General features: G+C 35.7%; 1 protein-coding gene across 4 annotated transcripts in view; it reads left to right on the top strand.

Annotated features, from left to right (window-relative positions):
- The window catches only part of CDK14 (cyclin dependent kinase 14), a 546,519-nt gene that overhangs the window by 312,190 nt on the left and 208,671 nt on the right, over window positions 1-25,658 (top strand). For all 4 annotated transcript variants that reach the window (XM_019716536.2, XM_074340704.1, XM_074340703.1 and 1 more), the window contains one exon: window positions 3,607-3,727. In XM_019716536.2, coding sequence (XP_019572095.1) covers window positions 3,607-3,727 — 121 coding nt within the window. The remainder of the gene's footprint in view (window positions 1-3,606; window positions 3,728-25,658) is intronic.

Genomic DNA, 25,658 nt, shown 5'->3' on the forward strand with positions numbered 1-25,658 from the left:
TAGACCCAGATCTGAAGCCCAGAGACAGGTATAAGCTGGAGATACAAATCTTGTGAGAAATCACCTATGGATGACAGTTAAAACATGGCATTAACCAGTTACCTATCACATGTAGGCATTTGAGAAAGCCCTGGTTTGAATATATAACCCTGGACAAAACCAGCAGTAAAGGGACAGATAGAGGAAGATCCTATAGCTGAGAAGTGAAGGGAATAAATTTAAAAGAAGAGGAGTGGTCAACAGTGTCCATTGCAGCTGGGAAAGCTATTAAGATAAGTCCTGAAGAGTCTCCATTGGTTGATGCTGAATGGTTAGCTTAGGGCAAGTGTTAGAAACATTGCCGCATGATTTATTCTGTGTCCTTGCCAGAGGGTACAGCCATGCTTAGGGTGGCAGCAAATGTTGGATAACCATCTTAAAGAGACATGAAAAGGAAGTCTTTCATTGGATAAGAGGTTCACTTCAGAACTCTTCTGGAAACCTAAGATTCTGCTATGCTAGCTAGTGTCAAGGTTGCCCAACTTTGAATAATTGGCAATAGGGCTTGAATAGCAGAATTTTTTACTCTACTTTAGGGTCTTTGATTAGTTAGAAATGGTAACATCTTAAAGCTGGATGCTGTGAATTGTTATACAAGCTATATTTTAGATGCTCATAGCAACACACAACGTTTCACATGCATGTGCTCCGTCGAAGCAGTGGTGTGCAAATAACCGGTACTCAACTGGTTAGCATTTCGCTTTGCTTTTTGACTCCTAATTTACACTAAACATTAATGTGAGAAGTTTTGATAATAACCCATGAACTTCATCCTTTTCAAAAGGTAGTGTAGCTCTCTTCCTGTAGTGTAACCATAGCAACTGACAAGGAACAGAGAAAGAAAGCTTTCACACATGCTGTGCTAATTAATCCTGTCCTACAGCTTTCCTTCAGCTGGAGGATGCAGTTTAATAAATTTTGCATGAGTAAGCATGTTTTGATGCATGAACGGTATAAATGCATACCAGAAATATTTATAAAAAAGTATAGTTATATATTCCTACTTCAAAGTATACTTCTTTTATATTTATTTTTTGAGTCACTGTTTTAGTAATTTGCTCCCTCCATGACAAATTTTGGCATTTATTTATATTTTTAACTGAACAGAAGTATTTCTAGGGTGAAAACCTTTTGTTTATCAATATACAGAACACTTTTCATAAGAAACTGTTTTAATTGACTTTATTAAAATGAGATGAGTTTTTCTCAAGCAATGCAGAAAAATGTATCTTAAAATATAATAACATTCTTTAATATATGACACATTTACAGTTAGCCTATTTTCAGAAACTGTTTCAACACTTTGAAGAGTTAGGCATGGAAAACTCATTTTCACTGTTGACTTGGGAAGTTATATGGTTCATGTGAATGGAGTTTGGGCAGTCCTTGACCTAAACATGTGGGAAGGAGGAAAATAATGTAGACAAAGCCTTTTCTATTTACATTTTTCAGAAATATTTAACCAGTTTTATAAACTTACATACAGAGGGAACATAATTGACCTGAAATCACATATAATTATTTAGATTTATACTATTTCTAAGTTATTTACAGGTCGTGTTCTCCCTTTAAAACTGGGAATATCATGATTTTCTCTAACTAGCCTGGTCTTCTGAGCTGTCAAAGAAAATCTCAGATGTTTTCATTCTCCTGTCTCTCTGGCCCCACTTCCTGTCAACAGGGTCTCAGAAAAACCAAGGGAATCCAGCCTGAATGCTGTGGGTATCCCTTTTGACTTGACAACAGCATATGGAATGAGTCAGCACCTATTTCAGGATAGCTTAGCTCTTAGTGTGCTTAACTCTTTGGTTCTGTATAGAAACATGCTCACTTGAGGAGCTAAACCTTTTGACGGGATTACTAAATTGTGGAAACACTACCATTCCGTTGTCCTATCTGTTGTTCAGTTTTGCCTGAATTGAGGTAGGAAAAAAACCTTGTAGGGAAAAGGTGAAAGGGATTTAGAAGTACAAATTGGCAGTTATAAAAACAGTCATGAGGATGTAAAGTACAGCATAGAGAATATAGTGAATAATACGGTAAAAACTACGGTGTCAGGTGGGTACTAGACTTATCGGGCTGATGGCTTCATAAGGTATATAAGTGTCCAATCAGTATGTTCTACACTTGAAACTAATGTTGTATGTCAGCTCTAATTGAAAAATAATTTTAAAAGAAAAAGAAAAGAAATAGAGATTGTTATGGGGCTCCATTATCAAAAATAGTTATTCTATTCATGTGCAGAAAAATTGGAGACCACATATGTGTATGTATGTTTGTCTGTGTATAATCTGTACATTTTAATATGGAATACTTATAAACAGTAACCAATTTATAATTTGCTGTTATATTATTATAAAAACTGTGTTGTAGAAAGAATGGTGTTATTGTAACCATAGTTGAATTCATTAGAAATCCTTTGTCTCACCAGCTATCCTATTAATTTTAATATTTACATAGAATATAGTAAAGGGAATACCAGGTGTTTAATAAACAGGAAAAAAGTCATGTTCCTAAAGACTACATAAAAATTTAAATAATCAGGATATTAAAATGAATGAATGTGTTATGGTAAAATATTGTAAAAATGTTACATGTGCTCTGAGCATCATAGTTATATTAGGTTGGTGCAAAAATAATTGCAATTTAAAAGGTTAAAAATAATTGCAAAAACGGCAATTACTTTTGTACCAACCTAATAATTACTTTACACTTTTCATTAATGAACATACCCAGATAGAAAGCTATCACACATATTTTTTTTTCTTTTAAAAAGAAACATCTATAGATTTTGTGATTTTTAAAGGAATTATATAGTCATTGTAGGAAACTTGGGAAAAATGTATTTTCTGCCATTCTTTTTTCTATGCATAAGGATTTATGGTCAAACTGCATATGCATTATCACTTAATATATTACTGTAACCATTTTCCCAGTTTTAAAAAATTCTTAGAAAACATTTCAGTTTATTTATCTATTCCCTTATTATTATTTATTTAGGTAGTTTTCAAGTGAGCTTCTTGAATATGGAAGTTCAGAACACTGAAACCAAAAGAAGTTTTAGAAAAACCCTTTGAGGAAAGTGTCATAGTCTCTTCTTTCAGATTCACAATGCATTGTGAGAAGGACACTGAGAAAAGTCTCGCTGTATGAAGACCTGTTTAACTTTTTTAACCATCTTTTCTCAAAATTATTTGCCCTGGAATGCTTTCTAATAACACTTATGACCCTCAGAACTAGAGCTCTGTGAAGCATTCTTTGGAAAGTCCAGGAGATTTCTAAGCTTCTGTGTCATATCTAATTGTTTGTGAATCATTTGTTTACTCCCCTGGGTTTTGATTAGATGCATGATGCTTTATAATTTAAATGACTTATTGGTTATTAGCGTGTATTTGAAACAAGTGGATCACAATATGCTGTCCCCAACCTTTCTAGTAACCTTAACATTGTGTTCATGGTTCTGTATTACAATATCATGCTTGACCTTTTAAAACTGTGAACGTTCAAATTAAAATTCCCTTGTTCTATTAATGCCTATTAAAATTCTTTGTTTCATGTAACCCACAGGTCTTGCAAGAGCAAAATCTGTCCCTAGCCACACATACTCCAATGAAGTGGTTACCTTATGGTACAGACCTCCAGATGTCCTCCTGGGCTCGACAGAATATTCCACCTGCCTTGACATGTGGTGAGAAATGGAAGCTTTGCTCTAGCTAATCTATCTGTAGTGCTTACTCTGAGTCAAGCCTAGACAAACATCCTAACAGTCTGAATGAAGATTAATGGTGGAGGCGTGTTTGCCTGTGTGTGGCAATAATGCTGGATTTTTTAAAAACATGATTGGGAATATTCCCTAATCAGAGGCTGCTTTGCAGATGGGGTCTGGTAATGGTTCTTGATCGACAGGGGCAGAGACATTTTTCTGTCAGTACAATGATTTCTCTCCTAAAAGGTCTTAATTTGTGGCTTTATTTTACAATAAGAAGTATATATCTCCAAACAACAATATGAGTTGCAAGCAATAGGGAGCATGTTTAAATTCACAACAAAGCTCAGATAAGTGGTCTGAAAATTTTGTTGTAATTATCAGGCACTAAATTTGGTGCAGTATACCCCAGAAAACTGTTGATACCAATTATCCAAAAATTAAATAAAACAATTTCTTTTTAAAAATGGCACAATAAGTTGAATTTCAATAGCGTCTCAGTTTCCCACGATGGTTTAGCAAAACTTAAACATCTACCATAGGAGACCCAATGACTGGTGAGATTTAATGCATAATTATTATTAATGATAAAGTATGATGAATTCCCAGTCCAGTGTGATTTAAGTCAAAGAATCAAATAAGGGAATAATTTTATTTTTAGCACTCAGGAAAGGCTTACTAGTGACTATTGAAAATGTCCGTTCTTGATAGGAAAAAATCCCTTTTCTAGACTCACAGTTGTGTTCGGAGCAAAACAGTTCACATAGCACGTTGTTATTTTATAGCAGGAATCATCATCCATGAATGACTATGCACCCATATACAGAATTCGGCTACATGTTCATATAATGTTTATGACCTCAATAAAACTTCAGCATGTGTTGTTTATCTTACTGCCATATAATTACTTCACAGGTCTGCCCTCAGTAATCTTGGCTTTTAGCAAATTAGGCTGTGATGAGGCCTGGCTTCTTCCCTGATGTTTTTGATCCAAATATTTTATGGTGAGAAAACAGTCAAGTTCCTTGTGATACAGGGCACAGTGTAGATTTTCTTAATTTAGTTTCCAGCAACCAATCCTCCTAGGAATGGGATTTCGGGATCTTTGAAACCACTGAAAATATATGCAATATTTTGTGTGCACATGGATATATTTATTTTTATGGGGTGTAGATCTGTAGCTTTCAATAGAGCTATAAAAGAATCTGGGTCATGAAACAGCGTTAGATCTATTGCCATAAATTTTGTAATGCCTTATAATAAATCTAATACCATCGTAATGCATTTCCAAAACACTGAGAATAAAGAAGACCATCTATCATTGAGGAGCTGAGCTAATCCATATTTTCATCCAATATCCTGGCTTTTTTGTTTGTTTGTTTTGGAAATTTTTTTACACAGTTAGATTTTTTTATTTTCTAAGACTAGGCAAGAGCTTAGGCAAAATAGGTATTTTGATCATTAATGCAAATGGAGGGAAAAAATGGAAATAAAGGTCAGAGACTACACCAGGACATCAGTTTTCTTTCTCATTCCCTTCCTCCTTCCTGCCTTATAGTTGAGAGTAGGCTATACAAGTAATGATTACTTAATATTCTTGAGTTATGGAGTGTTTTTCTCTATTTTTTGAGTATGGAAATTCTGGGTTGTCTTTCATTGAGGTCAGTTAAGGACTCTGCTAATAGAACATTGTTTGGAAATATTTGTGGCTTGGAGCCAGTTTTGTCTTAGTGCTTGGCAGTTCATGCTCTACTCTCATAATCGGGAGAAGCTGTTTTTATACACTACTGGCTAATTTTTCCCAAACCTTTATAAAGTACAAAGAACCACATGGATTGTGACCTGCTAATATGTCTGTTTCTGATATATAGTATTTGATTTCCTGTCTCTGCCCCCATCCTTTTTTTCTTTCATGTGTGTACATTAATTCTCTTAAGGAGAAAGGCGTGGATGCTTTCTGCCAATTTGCTTGAAACAGAGACATAATGAAGCATAAGAAGAAAACTGTTATTTAAGTGGAAGGGAGGAAAATTGATACAAAATAGTAGACCCCAAATGCCCTTTTGTCTGCATGCCAAGATTATTCATTGGCAAAAATAAATAGTAAATGTGTTATGTTTGAGCAGTTCCCCACGCTTATTGGCCCTTCATTTTCAAGCCCTAAAATCTGAGTTATGTCTATGCTATGCCTGTCATTCTGAATCTGATTTCATTCCAAGCCATTTCTAAGAGCCATTTTGTTACTATCCTATAAGTCGGGTAACATATATATATATTTTTCCAGTTAGAGAGAAGTTCACAAGACACTGATTTTTGCATAATCAATGACATCAATGCTGCGTATTCAAAGACCTAGAAATGGGACCATAATTGAGTTAGGCTCAGCTGCACCCAAGAGAAGTGCAAATATTAACCCATGGACAATAGCAGGGAGGCAGGTGGTCATGGTTTCAGGCTATTTTTACAGTTCATTTACCATCCTGGGGCAGTAGGGTAGTAACTAAAAACTAACGATCCCTACACAGTGTTACATTTTCCAGTTTTCTGTTTAAATAGCCCCAGGCAATAAAAATATTAATGAAGACACATATGTATTAACATTGGCAGCAAGTGATGGAAATCAGAGCTTGCTGTGTTACGATTTACTGCTCTAGGTCTCCAGCACCATGGTGTATTTGAATATACTGTGTGCTTTGAGCACTCATTAAGAAAGTTAGTTTTTTATACTTTTATCTCCCTCCGTGAACGAAGCTTTAAGCAGAGAACTCAAATTGGGCATTGTTTCATGTATAACTGCTCTTAATTCTTGGATTTTTATAACTCTTTCAAAGTCAAGGCATAGGAAATTATCTTTTAAGCTTCTAAACCAAAAAGGCTTACCAAGTGCTGAAAATCACTTTAAGAGAAGTGCAAATGTGAAAAGCAGCTTATCTGTGTAGTTCCTCCCTTGTCAGGGAGTTCTTTTCTAGCTGTGGATATCATTGTTCTAAGAAGCTTTATAGTCCTTTCCAGAAGTTTCTATGTTTAGACCGGCATTTGTTTACTAAAATGGAAGGTCACTTGGGATTATTTTAAGGGATTAATTTTTAACATAAAGTGACTAAGTTATCTGTAGCTAATCAACAATTATCTCATCAAGATCACAGTGCTTTTGGGGGGTCCCAATATTTATTAGCACTACCTGTGGTATCAATTACAGTGCTCCCCAACATGGTATGTGAAGAATGATAGCGTGTCGGTCTCTTCCTTTCATCATCTGTTTAAAAGCTAATTAACATATTAACTATGCTTGTCAAAATGTGGGGCAAATCATTTATAAATAAGCCTGTCAAATGTAATGAGATTGCATATTAAATTACCCTTTTCTCTATTACATCTCTGATTTAAGATTAAAATTAATTTATTTAACATTGTAGCAGCTGGGTGCTTAGAAAAAAATTTCCATACCAGTCTTGATATATAGAAAAAAATGTCTGCATCAACATGGATTTTGCATATATCAGAAAAGAAATTGCCTATTTATTGAGTATTATAAGGCCATTTAGCATTGCTTTTTATTAAGTAAGGCAAATCACCATGCATATTGGCAACATACAGAGTTCTGACATGATCCTTAATGATCTCTCTTGAACCAAGGAAATTTATGCAATAAAATAAGGTTTCTCAGGACTCAGGTTTGTTTACCAGTGTTTTAAGAGAGAGAATCATAAATGAATCCTACCCTAACCCCCACCCTGAAAATAAATTTGTTCTGTATGAGGTCCTGTCTTTAGTCATTGAGTAATAACAGCGGTAAAAATGGAGTCTTAACTAATGGTAATAACAGTGACAATAGTAGATACTTTTCTTGGACATGAGCTATATTCTAAGCTCGCTTATGCATTTGAATTACTTGCCTACTGTACCATGATACAATAGAAGGAAACAAAACCCAGGAAGACTAAGAAGGATGGTGAAGGTCAGTCAGAGCTAGCATTCAAAGTCAGGGCTAACCGACTGCAAAGCCCTTTCCTTAACAACATACTATATAATCTCATAAGATGGTTCATAAGCAGTTAGCTTTTATTTTACTAGTAAAGTGATTCCCAAATGCAAAAACTGTTTTGTAATTTAGGTTATGCTCTGAGTTATGTTGGGTCCTTCGCGTGCTCCAGGTAGAGTGAATGGCTTTCACTCTCACTCAGCAGCCTTAAGGACTGCCGTTCTCCCCTCACATCAGTATTCTGTATTATGCAGTTTTAGTCAAGGAGGAATGTTTTTGAAATAAACTTAAGACACGAATCAATGAAATGAATACATTTTCATGGGACTAATAGCTATGCTGGCATGTGTTTTCCCAACCCCTAACCATTAGTCATTTACCACTTCTGCTAAAATGAATGAATCCATTTGAAAAAGAATGCCAGTAAGAAGGAGAATTTTGAGTTCATGAGTTACATAAAGCCATCTATCTGTCAACACTATTTACACATTTTCTAATTAATCAGGTCATAAGACCAAGGAGGGTTTGAATTAGTGACTGTCAAAAGTAACAACTGTTTAAGAACTCTGGGGAGCTGCTCAAATAATACATGATCCACGTGACTTGTTGGTGTAGCCACTGAAAACTGTGCACAACAGAAGAACTGGAGACAGTCCGAAGGGCATCCATGTGGGTGAAAGCTGAGCTGACGGTGGCAGCCATGGTTTCTGAGCCCATTTTCACTACCCAAGTCCCTCAAAATTAAGATGACCTTGTAGTATATCATCCATACTAGGATACCGTTGAGAGTTAATAGTAATGCTGCCAGGACAGTAGATGTAAAACAGGGATTTAACTGTTATATGTGGTCATCTTTTTTCAGAAAGCACGAGAGCAATAACTTGTTCAATATTAGTAATCAGAGGAGATTTAATGCATTTGAGTGCTTCATTCACACCCAAGGACTGCTGGCTACAAACTCAAATTCCTTGTGGAAAGCTTCTATAACACTGCTTAATGATGAATTAGCTCCAAAAATACAATCCACTAATATTAAACTATTATGGAATTATAGAGTGGCTGCCAGTGTGCTGAATTTAGTGATGGCTTTGGAGTGCTGAAGGGAACCAGTTCTATTTTTCTATCAAAAGCTCAGCATGGTTATGGTTTTTACATCCCATGTTGTTTATCAACTTGTGTTTGTGAGAGAAAGAATATACAGGTGTTTTCAATGAATATGTTTGGTCATTTATTAGTAAAAAGTTAGCTGAATAATAATATATAAAGAGAAGCATTGTATGTAGTCTTAACTACTAAACATTTTTTTAAATAAAAGTTTCCCTATTTTTATCAACATTGGCAAAGTAATTGGCTACCCACAATCTGATTTTTGGATGGTTTTTAAATAACCAATCACAATTACTAAGTTTCATGATATTTTGATAGTCCTTAATGTACTCAGCAGCTTCACTGGTTTGTGAGAATGGCAACAGATGGTTAAATGTGAAATTCTTTAAGAAATCTAATATTCCACAAATGTTGAGAATAGTGTTCTTATCAGTTCATAGTATATCAATCAGCCAAGTTAAATATATTGCATTTCTATTGGAGTACAGGCATACCTTGGAGATATGGCAGGTTTGGTTCCAGACCACCGTAATAAAGCGAATATCGCAAAATGCCAGTTGTAATCTGTTTGCTGGTGGAGGGTCTTGCCTTCAATTTGTAAAAAATGGAGCATCTTTAAAGCCTAATAAAACAAAACGCAACAAAACGAGGTATGCCTACATAGCATCCAAGGGTGCTGCTATAGGACATATTGAAGAAATGGAAGCTGCTCTATTTGGTTTCAGGCAGATTAACATACCATTTATGTCTAGAGAATTAGGGAGAAATTTTGGCCTAAGATGTTCTCATCTTACGTTTGTGTGTGTGTGTGTGTTGTAATTTAGAAATACAAGTGCTCAAACTTTAGAGAACATTTTCTCATCTTACGTGTGTGTGTATTGTAATTTAGATATACAATTGCTCAAAGTTTAGAGAACATTGTATATACACTAGCACCTTTTATGTTTTAAGTTGTATCTTTATTCATGTAGAAATCAATTGTTTGACCATGTAACTAGCAGTGGTTTGTTGTGTAAAGGAGAGGCAATCTTATAGTAGAAAACACATTTTAAGCCTAAATTAGGTTCTGTCTCCACCACTCCTTACCTGTGTAACCTTGGTTGACCAAATCCCTTAACTATCCTTATCTTAAGTTTCCTAATCAGAAAATAATTAATAAAACCTATTTCAAGTATAACCAATAACTAATAGGTTCCACAACAGTAGCAACACAAAAATAGTAATCTCCTGGCTCATCCATACTCAACCTCTAATGTTGTTTCCCAGAAGCAACTATTTTCAGCTCTTTTAGTATCTACCTCTGTATGTTTTTAATCATTTAGATATCTATTTATTAATTTACTATTTTAGACATTATCTATTAAGTAGGTGTTATGGTAGATGAGAATTTCATCTTTTTCCATCAACCTTCCCCCACTCCACTTTCAACTCATTCTCCCAGTATAGAATCTATGTCACATTTTGAAACATTAATATGTAAATATTATTCATGCTTAAGTCAGGTAGTATTCATATATGTATAGTTTCTTGTATAACCTTTTTCATTTTGTGCTTTATAATTGTCTCTGCTTTTCAGTAGTTCTCTTGCCTTTGTTCCTATTAAATATATAGGTATAAAATATTTGTCAATTATGTATGAAAAAAATTTTCCAAATGCTCAAACACATCAGCAAATCCATCAATTCCATTTAATTTTCTTGGCGTCTTCCTCCCTCAGCCTTTTCCTTGAAGCTCTCCTCTCTCAGCTCTGATTTCTTGCCTTAGCACAGCTGAACATCTGTCATCTTGGGACTTCCATTTGCCCCTCTCCTGTCGTTGTACGTTGTTCCTAAGCTAGTTATTATCTGTTTCCCTCCAAATCTATTCTTTACCCCCTTCTGCCCTGCCCGATGTCCTAGATGGCTGACCCCTAGGGAAAACATCTTCCGAGCTATCTTGGCTGTGTTTCCAGCTGGAGTCAGGCAATGGACAAGTGGGAGGAGAGGGAGATTGTATATTCAGCCCTAAATCTTCCCTGTTTTAGTCCATATTTCTGGAAATGGCTGACTACAACTTCTATGGGGAAGCCTTTTTCTGTAGCTCTCACTGTCAGTGGATTTCAATAACATTTGACCTTTTTACTTCTAGCTCCCTAGAATAATGGCTTCCTGCTGTTGCTATCCTCTTAGTGTTTCAATTTATTGGTTCCCTTGCACCGCGGGAAGTAGTCACTAAAGTTTTTTCTGGGTTGGGTTTATTTTCCTTCTGGATCTTTACTGGTTATAGATTCCTTATTTCCTGCATTCCATGTCTTCCCCCTTTAGTTTCCCAAGAAAGAATGCATTGGAGACACGGTTTTCAAATTCTGTTTTCCGAAATGCCTTTATTCTACTCCCACACATGATTGATACAGTTTCAATCTGACTATGTAATTAGCCTTTTCCCCCTCAGAGTTTTGAATGCATTGCTAATTTCCTTAGAGCTTCTATTATTGCTGCTAAGAAGTCTGACTCCATTCAGATTCACCGCCAGTATGTGCCCCCTCATGCTTTTCCTCTGGAAAGTATTAGGCTCTGTTTTCTATCCCTGCTATTCTGAAATGTCATGACAATGCACTTTGGAAGTGTCTTTTTCTGTTGGTGTTGGGTAGTTTCCCTTCAATATGGAGACATCTGTTTCAGTTCTGAGAGCAGTTCTTGAATTTCTTTTTTTGCAAAATTTATTTCCTTCCATCTTCTCTGTCTGCTTTTTTGGAAAGTGTGTAATAATTTGATATTGGAGCTCCTATATTAATCCTCTTTTTTTTAACCTTTTTTTCTCATATTTCACAACTTTTTACCTTACAAACCTTCCATTTTTTTGTTTCAAAATTTGTTATCCTATATAGTATAACCCACACTTCCTTTTTCTCTGGTTTCTATTGGAGGCTTTCCTCAAATATGGGGGTGGGGAAGACCCTTGACTGTCTATTACTTTTATGAATGAGGCACTAATTGATTGGTCAGTTCATTATATATTGTTCATGCAAAAAGCTAGACTTCTCATTGGGAGATCCTGAAATGTCAGTGTCTGAAGATCTATTCTTTGTTCTTCATCAGATACCAATTCCTGGCAGCTGACATCCTCAAAGCATGATGGGAAAGGGTGTGATTGTCACACAGACCAATAAACATATTTTTCATTTAATTTCCCTTTTTTTTCAGCTCTGTGCCTTACCCTGCTCTCACTTCTAATCCTCACTTTGAAATCTTTTGGTTTTAATTTCTCCAGAGAATAAATACTCAGTGTCATGCTGGTGGTTTGCAGTGGGAGATGGTCAGACAAGACCTGTGGGTCAATTGCTTTGTACAAACTTTCAATCTTCCACCCTATCTCCAGCTGTCAGACTCACCTGCACACTTCCTAGAAGCTGCGTCCCCAAGTCCTGAGCCTCTTCTGAGTTGTTGTAACTAAAAACTCGGACTTTAACTTGAAGTTGTAACTGCCTATGGTCTGCCCACATTTCTGCATCTTCTGAAAAAGGTTCTCTCTCATCCACTTGTGTCTCCTCCTCTACTTATTTTATCCTGTTTGAAATTGTATTCCTTAACTGACATTTCAGTCATTTTAGGGAGGGAAGATGAGTCTGCATATGCACATTTTACTGCATGTTCAGCTCTTGTTGGCAGTTTAATATTCATTGGTTTAAATATAGACAGTTGACTGCTAAGGTCTTTGCCCTGTGGAAATTTGTGATTTTGCTCAAACATCACAGATTTGAATTGTAGGTGCTGGTGGCTGAGAGCCAATCAAGCAGTATAGTGCAGGCGGGCACCTCTTGACTGCTGGCATGTTAGTGTGGTGGTAGGAATTTGTAATCTTTACTACTTGTCAGTGAAATACTGACAACTTCATTTATGGAAAAAAAATCCTCGAAAAAAATCATATGCTTTTTTTATGAGCTAGTGATGAAAGGGAATAGAATGTGAAGGGATAGTTCTGAAAAAGATAAAAATTTTACATGAATTTAAAGAATTGATTGTAGAAAGTAGTCCTTTGGATCAATGGCATGTGTGAATCCAACGTAAGGTTGCTGTTAAAACAAGCAGAAGCAATGAGTGAAACTCTTTTAACAAATGTTCCAGTCAATATAAAGTTTCTAATCCAATGAAGGTGCAAAGGTCGACTGTTCACTTACATGCACAGGAAAGATCTGATTGAGAATGTGATTTTGTAGAAACATCATTTGTGACTATAGTTAGTAAATGGACTTTGTTGTCTAATTCATATTGTGCGTTAAAAGATGGAAGAGGCGACTTCCGTGCTATTGTAACATTTGTGAGTTAATTCCACAGGTCACTGCATTGTCCGGATTGTATTTTAATTAAGAATCACATTTTCATTTACTGGTATTCTGTATGAATTAATATAACTTAATGTACTAGTAGCTGTCTTGATTTTAGATGTTATATTATGTAATTGATAAACTTAAATATTTGTTTTGTTTTGTTTTTTCAGTTTTGCTCTTCAAATGTAGTGTCCTTAGATTCCTATTGGTAAAGGATACCACAGGGGGAAAAAAGAAATAATACAATAATTGAAAAAGAATTAAAGTCAAACTTAACTAAAATAATCTATCAGTGGCCAAGAAACAGCCTGCTAAATTCCATTTAAAAAAAAAACACAAAAGTTAATCATAGTCTGTGAAAGGTACTTAGTAATTACTAAAGACAGAATCTGAATAGCTGCCTATTTTCCTATACACATTTGGGTTGTTCATCTTTTGCTATGGCATTTTATGTTTCTCTGTATTTCCATGTGAGGCAGTAGATTGCAAGAATGAGATGTTTGTATGTTCTGTAGAATTTGGCAAGGGTTTCCTATTAACCAGTGATAATTCAATGGTTATTCTTCATTGCTCGCTTTGCCATGTTTCTGAAAGCAGAATATATTCATAGCCTCATGTAAACTCAACAAATTATAAAACTTTATCAACTATATACATTTTCATCTGTTTGTCGTGTTTAATCCTAACATGTTCAATTTAGAAATTGTTTCAGAATTTTAACAACCTAGTGAAATCAATTTGTAATTTTGTTTTATTGTTGTTTTGTGGCTATTTTATACCTCCTACCTCCCAAATCTGAAGGTGCTTGGTTATACTGCACACATGAGCTGGCTGGTGGTGGCACAGAAAAGAAATAAAAATAAAACATTTCTAGAATCCCAGGGTAGCCCCGTTCCCACAAAGATCTCTCTTACTCTATGTGCATATCTTCATTCGTTCAACAAAATTTGACAGATTTTCCAGAGTTTCAACAGTGGAAAAGACCTGGTTCCTGCCCTCAAGCAGCACCCACTACTGCTACCACATTGCACAGCTCCACTGGGCATCATTCACAGTGTAGGCTGTGTGCAATGTGTAGTCTAAACAGCAACATTCCAGGGCAAGTCTGAGAATATTTCAAGAAGCCCACAGACTTCACCAACAAAATGGACAATTAGGATTTACAATGGAAAGGTTTTGCCTTTGGGTCTTCCGTATATTATCCAAGAGATCAGATGATTGTCAAGTATTTTACTGTCACATATTGTCTCAGCAGTTATTCTCTTTGTGATATGCTAGATGTGGTTTCTCTAAAAAGATTGCGTAAATGTGTTGCCTGCTTGATCTTTTAAGATAATTACCCATGAGCAATTTTTCCCCCTAATTCCCCACATTATTGCAGGAGGATTAATACATTTGCAGTGAAAAATATTACAATATGACTCCCTTGTTCTGCATCAGCTGTCATATAAGCAGAAATTAAAGATGTGCAAGGCTTATTAATTTGTTGTTTCTTATCCAGACTGGTCGACAATTATTCCTTAGAGAAGGAGCTTTCAGTGGTAGCATTTTAAATGACTAATCAAATGGGACTTCTCTCTTCCTTTATTGTTCCATAGTACAAGAAATAATATTTCTCTGCTATTGAATGCAATATTTTGAGTTTTACATTTTTTTACTAATAGTAGTCGTCAGTAAGGAACTTTGCAGTTTACATCGTTTGTATTTATTGTGCCTGGTTCCTGGACGTTCCTCGTCTGAACATCCTGTTAGCTATATAATCTGTGGCTTTTATTTTTGTACTTTATCTCTGGGATCTTCATTATGAGAGTCTGTTTTGAATTTTCAAGCATTTTTAAGCATCGATAACCATCTTCTTTTCAGTACACCAGGCTCTGAATTGGGTCCGAGGTCTTATAGAGATGAGAAAGATCCATTCACACATTCAAGGTCAGAGGGAAAGACAGTGTGATGAGCTGTAACACAGGTATACAGTTGGTACAATGGCAGCATAGAGGTGAAGGTGGTTGAGGAGAAGTGGGGGTCAGAGAAGGTGTCACCAAGTGGTAATTACTTGGCCTGACTTGTCAAAGCCATCTTTCCAAGTTGACAGAAGCTAAGGTTGAAGAACATGGAGGCCATACTGTGGACAAAAATATCCCACCAAGGGGTAAAACAGCTGATATTTGTGGGTAGGAAGAACATGGTTTAAGAAGCAGGTGGAGAAAAAGGGAGGAATGGGGGAAGGGGTGGGAAAAGGTTAGGGACCATAATGGGGGGACATTTAGGAATAGTTAGGCTATGACAACTAGATGGCTGAATGGTAGTAGCAAGGGAAAGGCACAGGTTTTGGATGATTCCTCTTTCTGGCTTAGGTAACTAGACCAGGAAGCAAAAATATAGCTTTGCTATCTGATTTTATATGTATATAATTATATACACATACTAAAATATATATGTATTGAAATATATGTATACTGAAATGTATCTATTATACACTAAGATAGATAGATGATAGATGATAGACAGACAGATGTCATAATGTGTGAGGAAGAGTTATCATTGCAACTCAAGGAGTATTAATGCCAGCGGGTACTTTCAGGTGGTTGGGCTTCTTGAGCGACCCGAAGTCTTGTTTCAGATGTGGAGGCAGGTGGGGGACTCCCACTCGCCTGCCTGCTACCTGTTCCCAGGTCAGCAGCAGACCGGCCTGGGCCTGGGCCTTAGTGAACTACGTTAGCTTCCTGTGTGTGTGCGTCATGTTTTGCTTTTGTTTAATTTTGATTCTGATGCGCTCAATTTGTAAATACCCCTTCTTAGAGATACAATTTTGGCTGGTTGTTTGAAAAATATATCTTCAAGGTTCTCCTCATATAAAAAGTCTGTTGTTTTGAATTGAGTGTGTTTTTTTTGTTTTGTTTTTGAGATGGGCTTTTACCCACAGTCTGGGTTTGGTTTGGTTTGGTTTTCATTCCCTGGGAACTCAGTACTCCACAGAAGTATTTGACTAAGATATATTGTGCCTATCTGTGCCTAATGAAGCACTAACCACAGTAAATGATGAGTGACAGTTTAATCAATTCAGTCCCTTCAGTCGTCACCAAGGGCATGTGGAATGTAATTTTTTAATCTTTCACTCTCAAATACTGCAAATGCCAACTTGAAAAGATCACATCTGTCATGTGTAATCAATTTTCTTACAAGTTATTGCAAAAAACTTTTTTTTAAAAAAAATTGATCTTTTAGAAGCTAACCTCCTAGGGAACAAACCTCTTTGGTCTATTTTACAAACATATACATTCCAGAAGAGAGAAGTGACATAAATAAATGGCAGCCGTGTTGCATGGAATCAGACTAATTTTCATAGCCTAATGGTTTCTTTCAGTGGACCATGGCCAAATAGAATTACCTATTAGGTTAATTAATGAGGAATCTTTCTGAGTTAGTATTGCATTCCTGTAGGTTAAGTTCATCTTGTGTTTAGTATTTAATCTAATTGATTTCACCAGTCTACTGTTTCTTTGTTGTCCCTTTGGCTCGAGCCTGCATCCATATTCAGAGAATTAATCCAAGTCATGAAACTCCTTTCAAAACAGAATTCCCCTGATTCCTTTTGATTCTTGCTCCTTGCTGTCTGGTCTTGTGACCAGCAGCCCCGGCGTTGCTTCAAAGCTTGTTAGAAACGCAGGACCGCAGGCTCAGTGCAGACCTAGCTAGTCAGAATCCTCATTCCAAGGAGATCCCCACGTGATTGGCATCCACATTAGAGGGTGATACGTACTGCTTCAGGTGCTTTTTTTCCTTCCGATGGATGCACAGGCTTTGAGGGAATTTCTGGTGCCAGTATAACATTGAAAGAGAAAGGCAGAACCTGCGGTGACTTCTGGTTCTGTCCATCCACTGCCCTGTCAGAACCAGCTTGACACTGTCTTTATCTACAGCCCTCTTCCCAAATGTTTTGACAATGCAGGTGGTTCTGAGTGGTTCTAAATGAGTCTCTGAACTTGAGTAGGGGCCTCCTAACTTTCAGTTAGGGAGGTCTATATGAGAAGGGGCAGGTCTCCCCTCGTGGTGACAGTGTGATTTGGGCGGGTCACTGTCCTCTCTGCACACACTCAATGTGCTCCTTTGCTGTGTCAGGATCCCACGTGGGCTCTGTGGCCAACTGCTGCCACTTGAGAGAGAAATTGGTTCAAGCTGTCCACCCCGAGGAATCACAAGCCATTGTTAATAAATGGATGAAATTAGAAGCTAAAATCCAGGAGATTTTTGGGGGGATTTTAATTGAACCATATTGTAAGATATTAAAGTCTTTCTACATTGTCTGAACCTTTGTACATTGATTGAACCTGAGAATTAGAGAAGGAAAACAGTGTTTTATTTTTTGATGACCAAAATAAGATTAAGGTAGTCTAGCTAAATAATAACCTCTAGGTCCTATTTTATACTTCTTCGTGTGGGATAATCATTTATTGGGTTAATTCACATCTTGTAACATTGATGTGTTTACGAGAAAATTGAGTACAGTTCAGTTAAAATGCCATGTGTCAAATGCAGGTATTATTTGAGTATAGGAGTTGATGGATCTAATTAAACCCTATTTTAATTGAGAGACATAAAGTTGTCCTTTATACCATAACATCCCAACAGAACTTTAATAAACAGGTATGTTACAGTGCATCTTAGCTGGTGATTGTAGTGACCTAACCCTATTTCATTCAGGTCTGGGAGGGCTGCTATATTGCCATAACCCTTTGGCTCATTTGAACTTTATCTTTAAAAGCAAAAGACCAAACCCTCATTCTGAGAAAGATGGTAGTGGCTAATATATGTACAAATAAATAAATTACAGTTGTAGGAAGTACCACGAGAAGCATGGAGGTAGGGGACCTAACCCAGTCGAAGGGACCAGGAAGCCTTCCCAGAGAAGTGTCATTGAACTTGCTCTTTCCTACTCTGATGGATAAATGTCTTGCCCCTTCCTGGAGAAGTCCATTTTTTCTCTGCATTCCACACTCTCTGCATTGCCCCAAATTTAATAGTTTAGATAAATTTTTTCATCTTGAATTCATTTGCTGTAGAGTGCATACATATGTCAATTTTCAAATATCTTCATATCAAACCTAATTAATCTTTAATTAGTTTGCTGTACAAATTATTTCAGGTTAACCTTAACTGACATTTCACATTCTAGCATGCAATTCTAGATGGCTCATTTTGTTTTCCAGAAAAAGTTCATCGAAATGCACAGAGGTTCTTTTTTTCTCATATAGGGAAAACTCAAAATGCTGTGGCTCTTCTACTTAAAAGACTAATTCTATACACTATCCCAAGGAGATACTGTCCGTCTTCATTTTGCCTTTCTTTAAAAATCAACTTTTGATTTTAGAATAGTTTTAGCCTTACAGAAAACTTACAAAGATGATAGAGAGTTTCTATATACTTCTCACCTGGTGTTCCCTGTTGTTAATATCTTACATTACTGGGGTACATTTGTCACAACTAAGGACCCCACAGTGGTATATTACTACTAACTAAACAACTTTATTTTCACTTCACTGGTTTTTCCCTAATTGCTTTTGTCTGTTTTAGGATCCCACATTGCATGCAGCGGTCCTGTGTCCTTAGCCTCCTCTGCGTTAACGATAGTTTCTCAGATGTTCCCTGTTTTTCATGACCTTAACAGTGTTGAGGAGTCCTAGCCAGGCATTTGTAGACTGTCCCTCAATCTGGAATCATCTAGTGTTTTGGGGAGGATGACCGCAGAGGTGAAGTGACATTCTCCCCACATCATATCAAGGGTATATATTATCCACATGACTTCTCACTGATGGTGTTAGCGCTGTTCACATGGTCAAGGTGCTGTTTGCCAGTTTTCTCCATTGTAAAGTTCCTCTGCACCCCTTCCCCTGCCTCCGTACAGCACTCCTCGGAAACAAGTCTCTAAGCTTAGCTCTCACTCTATAGTTGAGAAGGGGAGGGGAGGGAGGGTTGCGTTGCTTTTGATTCATTCATTCAGCAAATATGTTTGAGCCCTTAGTGTGTGCCTGACACTCTGCTGTGCTCTTGGGACATGATGATGACACAGCCTTTCCCCTGGTCTTATGGGTTTTCCACCTCGAGGAAACACATCCCAAAACAGCAAAGACAACTTAACATCCTTTTAGTGTTGTGAAGGACACAAAGTAGGGATAGTAGGGTGAGAAACGGCCTGGGCAGCAAGGAGGAACTGTCTTACAGATGGCGACAGGGAAAAACATGTCTAAACAGCGCCATTTGAGTGGACCCCTGAATAACAAGAAGCAATTATCTGTGCACAGAGTGAGGGGAACCGTATTCTGGGCAGAGTTAACAACTCATGCATAGGTCCTGACGTGGTGAAGAATGTTGTGTGTTTTAGGAACAGACGGCAGAGCAGCATGGCTGGAACAGAGGATATCTCATGGGCAGAGGTGTGAACGTGGAATTGGAGAGCATGTGGGGCCTTCACTCCCTCCAGTCCCTGTTCTTGGTTTTAAGGGGGGAAAAAGCTCAAGATATAATTTGATAAATCTGATTCCTCTTTTCATCAACACAAAGACATATATATTGGATGTGGATAAAGGGAGGACAAATGGAAAGAAAATAACTTGAAGTCATTTCAGAACACAGCAACCTTATATTTATAAAATTTCGTTTATCAGGTGAAATTTCCTATTGTTTATAAAACAATAGGTAGTACTTCCAATCATAAACTTTTGCTCCCCAATCTTCTAAACACAAAATGAAAGCTTCTAAAAAAGTTTATAAAAGTAAACTCTCCTTGCACCCAACCCAATATTCAAATCAACTCACCAAATCCTCTATTTTGAGAAGAAATTCATATAGGACTGGTTGTAGACTCATCATTATTAAAAATTAACTACATATTTTCTCCCAAATTATTTCTAAGTTAAAATACTGTAAAGATAAAATATTCATCTTTAATCAAGTTTTAAGAATACCAATTATTTACAAAATTCATGGAGACTTCTAAAGCATACAAGTATCTATCGTGGGAAAATTGACAAGGAAAATAGTGAAAACCAGATCTTATTTGAGAGCCTATTTCTATTAATAATTACTCATAAATAATCATAATATGTAATTTTTATTTTTTTTCTCCATAACTGATGAAGATGATTTCTTCTATTTATAGTATAGTAAGTTTTTATACAGGTGGAGCATAACATACATCAAGGTTGGGCAAACTTTGTAAAGGATCAGATAGTAAATATTTTAGACTTTCCAGGGCATATAGTCTTTGTAACAACTATTCAATTCTTCTATGATGATGATGAAGCAGCACAGACAACACGTAAATGAATGAGTTGGCTGAGTTCCAATATAATATGAACACTGAAATTTGGCTTTCATATAATGTTCATATATCACCAAATATTCTTCTTTTGATTTTTTTCTACCATTTAAAATGCAATAGCCATTCTTAGCTCATAGGCCATTATAGAAACAGGCAATGGGTGGGATTTGGCCTGTGGTCTGTAGTTTGTGGAGCCCTGGGCATTACTGTGTTTTGTCCCTCATTCCCCAGTAGATGGAGGGCTTATACTACTGTTAGTCTCATTCACTTGCTGCCCTGTATGGGAAACAAGGTGGCTTTACAACTAGTGGTTGTAATTGCTTCTGTCCACAGAACTATTTTATTCCCTAATCCACCACTGTAACATGGGTTCCCCACTCGTGTGAGCTTTATCCACCATGAATATTGGGATGCAGAAAAACGATGATACCTTCTAGCCTAGGAATAAAACACAAACTTCTTAGTATAGAATATGGACTTCTCTCTTTTGAACTTTTCCTTTCATCTCCCACACAATAGCATATGGCTCCCTCAGGATTCCTCACATACTAGATCCTATCTTCTCTACCTGAATACCCCATTTCCACCCCATCACTCATAATCTATCAGATTATACTTCTAAGTCAGTTGGCAACAATTCTTTCCTCATTCTCCACATTAAGCTGAGCATATCCTCTCATGTTCGTTTGGAATCTTATCATGGGAATTGTGTAGAATGTTTTAGAATTACTGTGTTTATAGTATACAGATATACTTGAAAGAAACGTGATAGAAGTTTTTCCAAAATTAAACACAGTCCTAAAAGTTTACATGACTAGACCAATAATGAGAAGCAAACATGAAAGAAAAAAATGAAACTTTTTCTATATTATCAGAAAAGATAGACATCATTATGCTAGAGGAAAGACCAAGTTATCTCCATATTCTGTGTATTTTGTTTACAGAAAATGTTATTATAGAATTGTTATAAGTGAAGTAATCAAAGATTATGTAGCCAAAATTGTAGAAATAAAAGTATTAGAGAGGTGTGTCCAGCAGTTAATAAATATGTTACATTACTTTTCTGAATTTTGTATTGTCATATTCATTAGCTTTTAAAAATTTATGATTTCGATTTATTTCCTCATTATAAATTCAATTTTGTACCCTATTTTTATTCATAATTTTGTGTTCTTTTTTGTAAATAAGAACTCTCAAGTTGTATGACCTTTAGGCCTAAAAAAGTCCATCTCTGCTCATAATGACAATGATAGATTCTGCTTAATTTCTTGTTTTGAATCATGATAAAAACTATTTACATATCTATAGCATAAATTGAATTTGGAAATTTTGAGTTCAAAAGAATTGAAAGATGTGTAAGTATGGGTAGATGTTTTATATATTACCTTACCAGGTAACTAATCCTAAAATAAGAGTTTGAACACACTGCATCTTTCTTTTTTAGCTTCAGCGAACATTTTGATGGTTGCGGAGATGGGAGGGGGGTTGGGGATGTGTGAAAAAGAGGAAGGTAGTACAAGTTGGTAGTTACAAAATAGTCATGGGCATGCAAAGTATAGCATGAGTAATATAGACAGTAATAGTGTAATAACTATATATGATATTATATGGATACTGGATTTATCAGGGTGTTCACTTCTTAAATATATAAATGTCTAATCACTATGTTGTATACCTGAAACTAATATAATATTTTATGTCAACTATAATTGAAAAATAAAAAATTATTAAAATCCACCCACAAATTTCCCATTCTGTAGTTGCCTTTTTATTTTGTTAATTGCTTATTTTGTTGTGCTGAAGCTTGTAAGTTTGATGTAGTCCTAGTTTTCAATTTTTGCGTTGGTGTCATATCTAAAAAGTCATTGCCAAGACCAATGTTGAGGAATTTCTTCCCTGTTTTCTTCTAGTAGGTTTATAGTATCAAGTATTTTTTTCAGGTCTTTGATCAATTTTGAATTAATTTTCGTGAGTAGTATAAGTAGGTGTCTGATTTTTTTTTTCATGTGTTTATTCAGGTTTTCCCAACACTGTTTGTTGAAGAGACTATCCTTTCCCCATGTGTGTTTTCTTGGCTCTCTTGTTGAATATTAGTTAAACATATGGTATGGCTGTTTAATTCTGGGCTCTCTATTCTCTTCTATTGGTCTATGTGTTTGTTTTAATGCCAGTACCATACTGTTTTAATTACTATAGCTTTGTTGCGTAGTTTGAAATCAGGGAGCGGGATGCCTCTGCCTTTGTCCTTTCTCAGGATTACTTTGGATATCCATTTTTTTTGTGGTTTCATACAAATTTTAGGATTTTTTATCTACTTCAGTGGAGAATGCCATTGTATATTTTATAGGAATTACATTGAATCTATACATGGCTTTGATTTGTAAGGACATTTAAACAATATTGATTCTTCTGATCTATAAACATAGGATGTCTTTCCATTTGTTCATGTCTTCAATGTCTTTCATCAATGTACTCTACTGTTCAATGTAGAGATCTTTCACCTCCTTGGTTAAGTTTATTCCTAAGTATGTGATTGTTTTGTTTTTTATGTTCTGAATGAGATAATTTTCTTGATTTCTTTTTCAGATGTTTTATTATTAGTATATAGAAATGCAACTGATTTCTATATGTTTATTTTATATCCTGCAACCGTACCTAATTTATTGATTAGTTACAACAGCTTTTTGTTTGAGTCCTTGGGATTTCCTATATACAAAATTATATTACCTGCAGTTAATGACAGTTTTACTTCTTTCTTTCTGATTTGGATGACTTTTCTTCAACTTGCCTAATTGCTCCAGCTAGTACTTCTATTACTATATTTGAATAAGAGTAAGTGGACATTGTTGTTTTGTCTGATCTTAGAAAAATAGCTTTCAGTTTTTCACTATTAAGTATGGTGTTAGTTGTGGCTTTGTCATATATGGCCTTGATTATGTTAAGGTCTGTTCCCTCTGTACTCAGCTGTTGAGGGCTTTTTTCATGAAGGATTGCATTTTGTCAAATGTCTTTTTGCGTCTATTGATCATGTGATTTTCATTTTTCATTCTATTAACCTGATAGATCACATAGATTGACATAAATATGTTGAAGCTTTCTTGCTTTCCAGGGATAAATGCCACTTGGTCCTGCTGTATAATTCTTTTGATGTGCTCTTGAATTTGATTTATTAATGGTTTGTTGAGAATTTTTGCGTCTATATTCATTAGGGATATTGGTCTGTATCATAGTTTTCTTTTCTTATACTTATCTGGCTCTGGTATCACGATAATGCTGGCCTCGTAGAATGAACTTGGAAGTGGTCCCTCCTCTTCAATTTTCAGGAAGAGTTTGAGAATATTTTATATTAATTCTTTAAACATTTGGTAAATTCACCAGTGCAGCTATTTGGTACTGGTAGTTTTCATGAACACACCGCATCTCATAACAGTTTTAATTGTAACCTTTTGTGACCACTTCTTATTCTTGAAAAATTTAGACTAAATGGGTGATGATTACATAATTATTCAAATTATCAAAAGAAAAGGAGCAAATTAAAGGAGACATATCCTGAAATAATAGATAGATAGATAGATAGATAGATAGATAGATAGATAGATAGATAGATAGATAAGATAAGATAGATCAGGGGTGTCAAAAAATGTATACACATAACTTGTATTCATCATTTGTTATTGGTATATATTGAGTATTACAATTTTAATACAGTTTTTTCCTTTCTTAAAATCTGTATACATTTTTTTGGCACCCCGTATGTTGTGTGTGTTTGTGTGTGTGTGTGTGTGTGTGTGTGTGTGTATCATAAATATAGAACTTAAGTGGATGAATTCTTTCTGAGTAAACTACCCAGAGCAATCAACTTATTCCATCAAGAGAAGGAACAGAGAGCTAATGGAAAATAGAAGGTGGGGGAAGGAAAGCAGGTAATAGTCCTTTCATATTAAATTGTAGGGCTTTTATTGCTCTTTGGCATAAGGCAGCTCTAGTAATAAAGTATTCTGCTATGTTAATATATTGCTGTGTTTTATACTTCTACTTTTTAATTGTCTTGAGCTTTCTATCTCTTTTTTATAAATCCTTTAAGTATAATTCTCTCAGCTTCATTAGTGTACCCTAAGGCTTCTTTGAAAAATGATGTTATAGAAATGTCCATTAGAAATGAGATGTCAGGTCCCTTAGCTAGCCTATATATGTGCTATATCGTTACATACCAACTGAGTAGAATTACAGCATAGATTTGTCTTTTAATTGTTCTAAGTATCACATTATGGAGATGATATAGACTAAGCACAAGCAGTAGCAAAAGAATTTCTCTAAGTAGCTCTGGCAGTGTAATGGTTACCTTACCAGCCAGCTTAGTTGAGTACACAGTGGGGTCAACTGTGGTTTCCGCTGAGGGTCTTCTTACTCAGAGTTGTAGCTTGTAATGGGAAAGAGAATAGAGGGTATATTCTCAATGTGAAAAAAAGGAAGGTGCAGAATACTATTTGAGGTCCAAGATATTTTATATAAACTTAAATAACAAGATGGTAGAAATGTAGGTCAGTAGTCTTAGAAAAGAATTCTTGACATAAAAATTTGGAAAACTCCCAAACTGAAATTTTAGATTTAACTGGACATCTGAAGTCCCAATATTTATAAAAATATCATTGCATATTAATATGCTAATAAAATAATTCTCAATGCCTATGTCGTCTCTCAAATCTTAAAGGAAAACAACTTGTGTTAAAACCCATCTTCCTAGAACACTGATTTTAAAATTAATTTTTGCTACTTTAATAAAATTATTCTTTATGATCTAAAGTAACGTTTGTTTTTAGTCCTTGCAACTCTATATACTATTGGTGTTCAATTTGGATAGAAATTATGTGGCATAATAGAGAAGAGATTTCTGCAAATGTATTACTTCTTTCATTCAAAACATTGTTTATTTACAATTGTGATAACAACTGGGGCAGTTGTAGAAAAGTAGGTCCTTTGTCTTTAACCTCTGGAAGGGTCTGAAATAAGTTAAAGACACAAGGATTTGCTCACCCTAAATTGAATATAAGTGCAGCAATTGAAGAAGTGTCCTGATATATTCATGGTATTATTAGTATACTTTCAGGAAACGTAAACCCATTCAAAATAGAGCCATTAAAAAAAAAAGTCCTGGAGAATTACTAGCAGGTAGAGAGATCTGGCAAAAACCCTGGATTAT

Source organism: Rhinolophus sinicus, linkage group LG09 (assembly GCF_036562045.2).
Source record: "Rhinolophus sinicus isolate RSC01 linkage group LG09, ASM3656204v1, whole genome shotgun sequence".
Classification (NCBI taxonomy): Eukaryota; Metazoa; Chordata; class Mammalia; order Chiroptera; family Rhinolophidae; genus Rhinolophus; species Rhinolophus sinicus.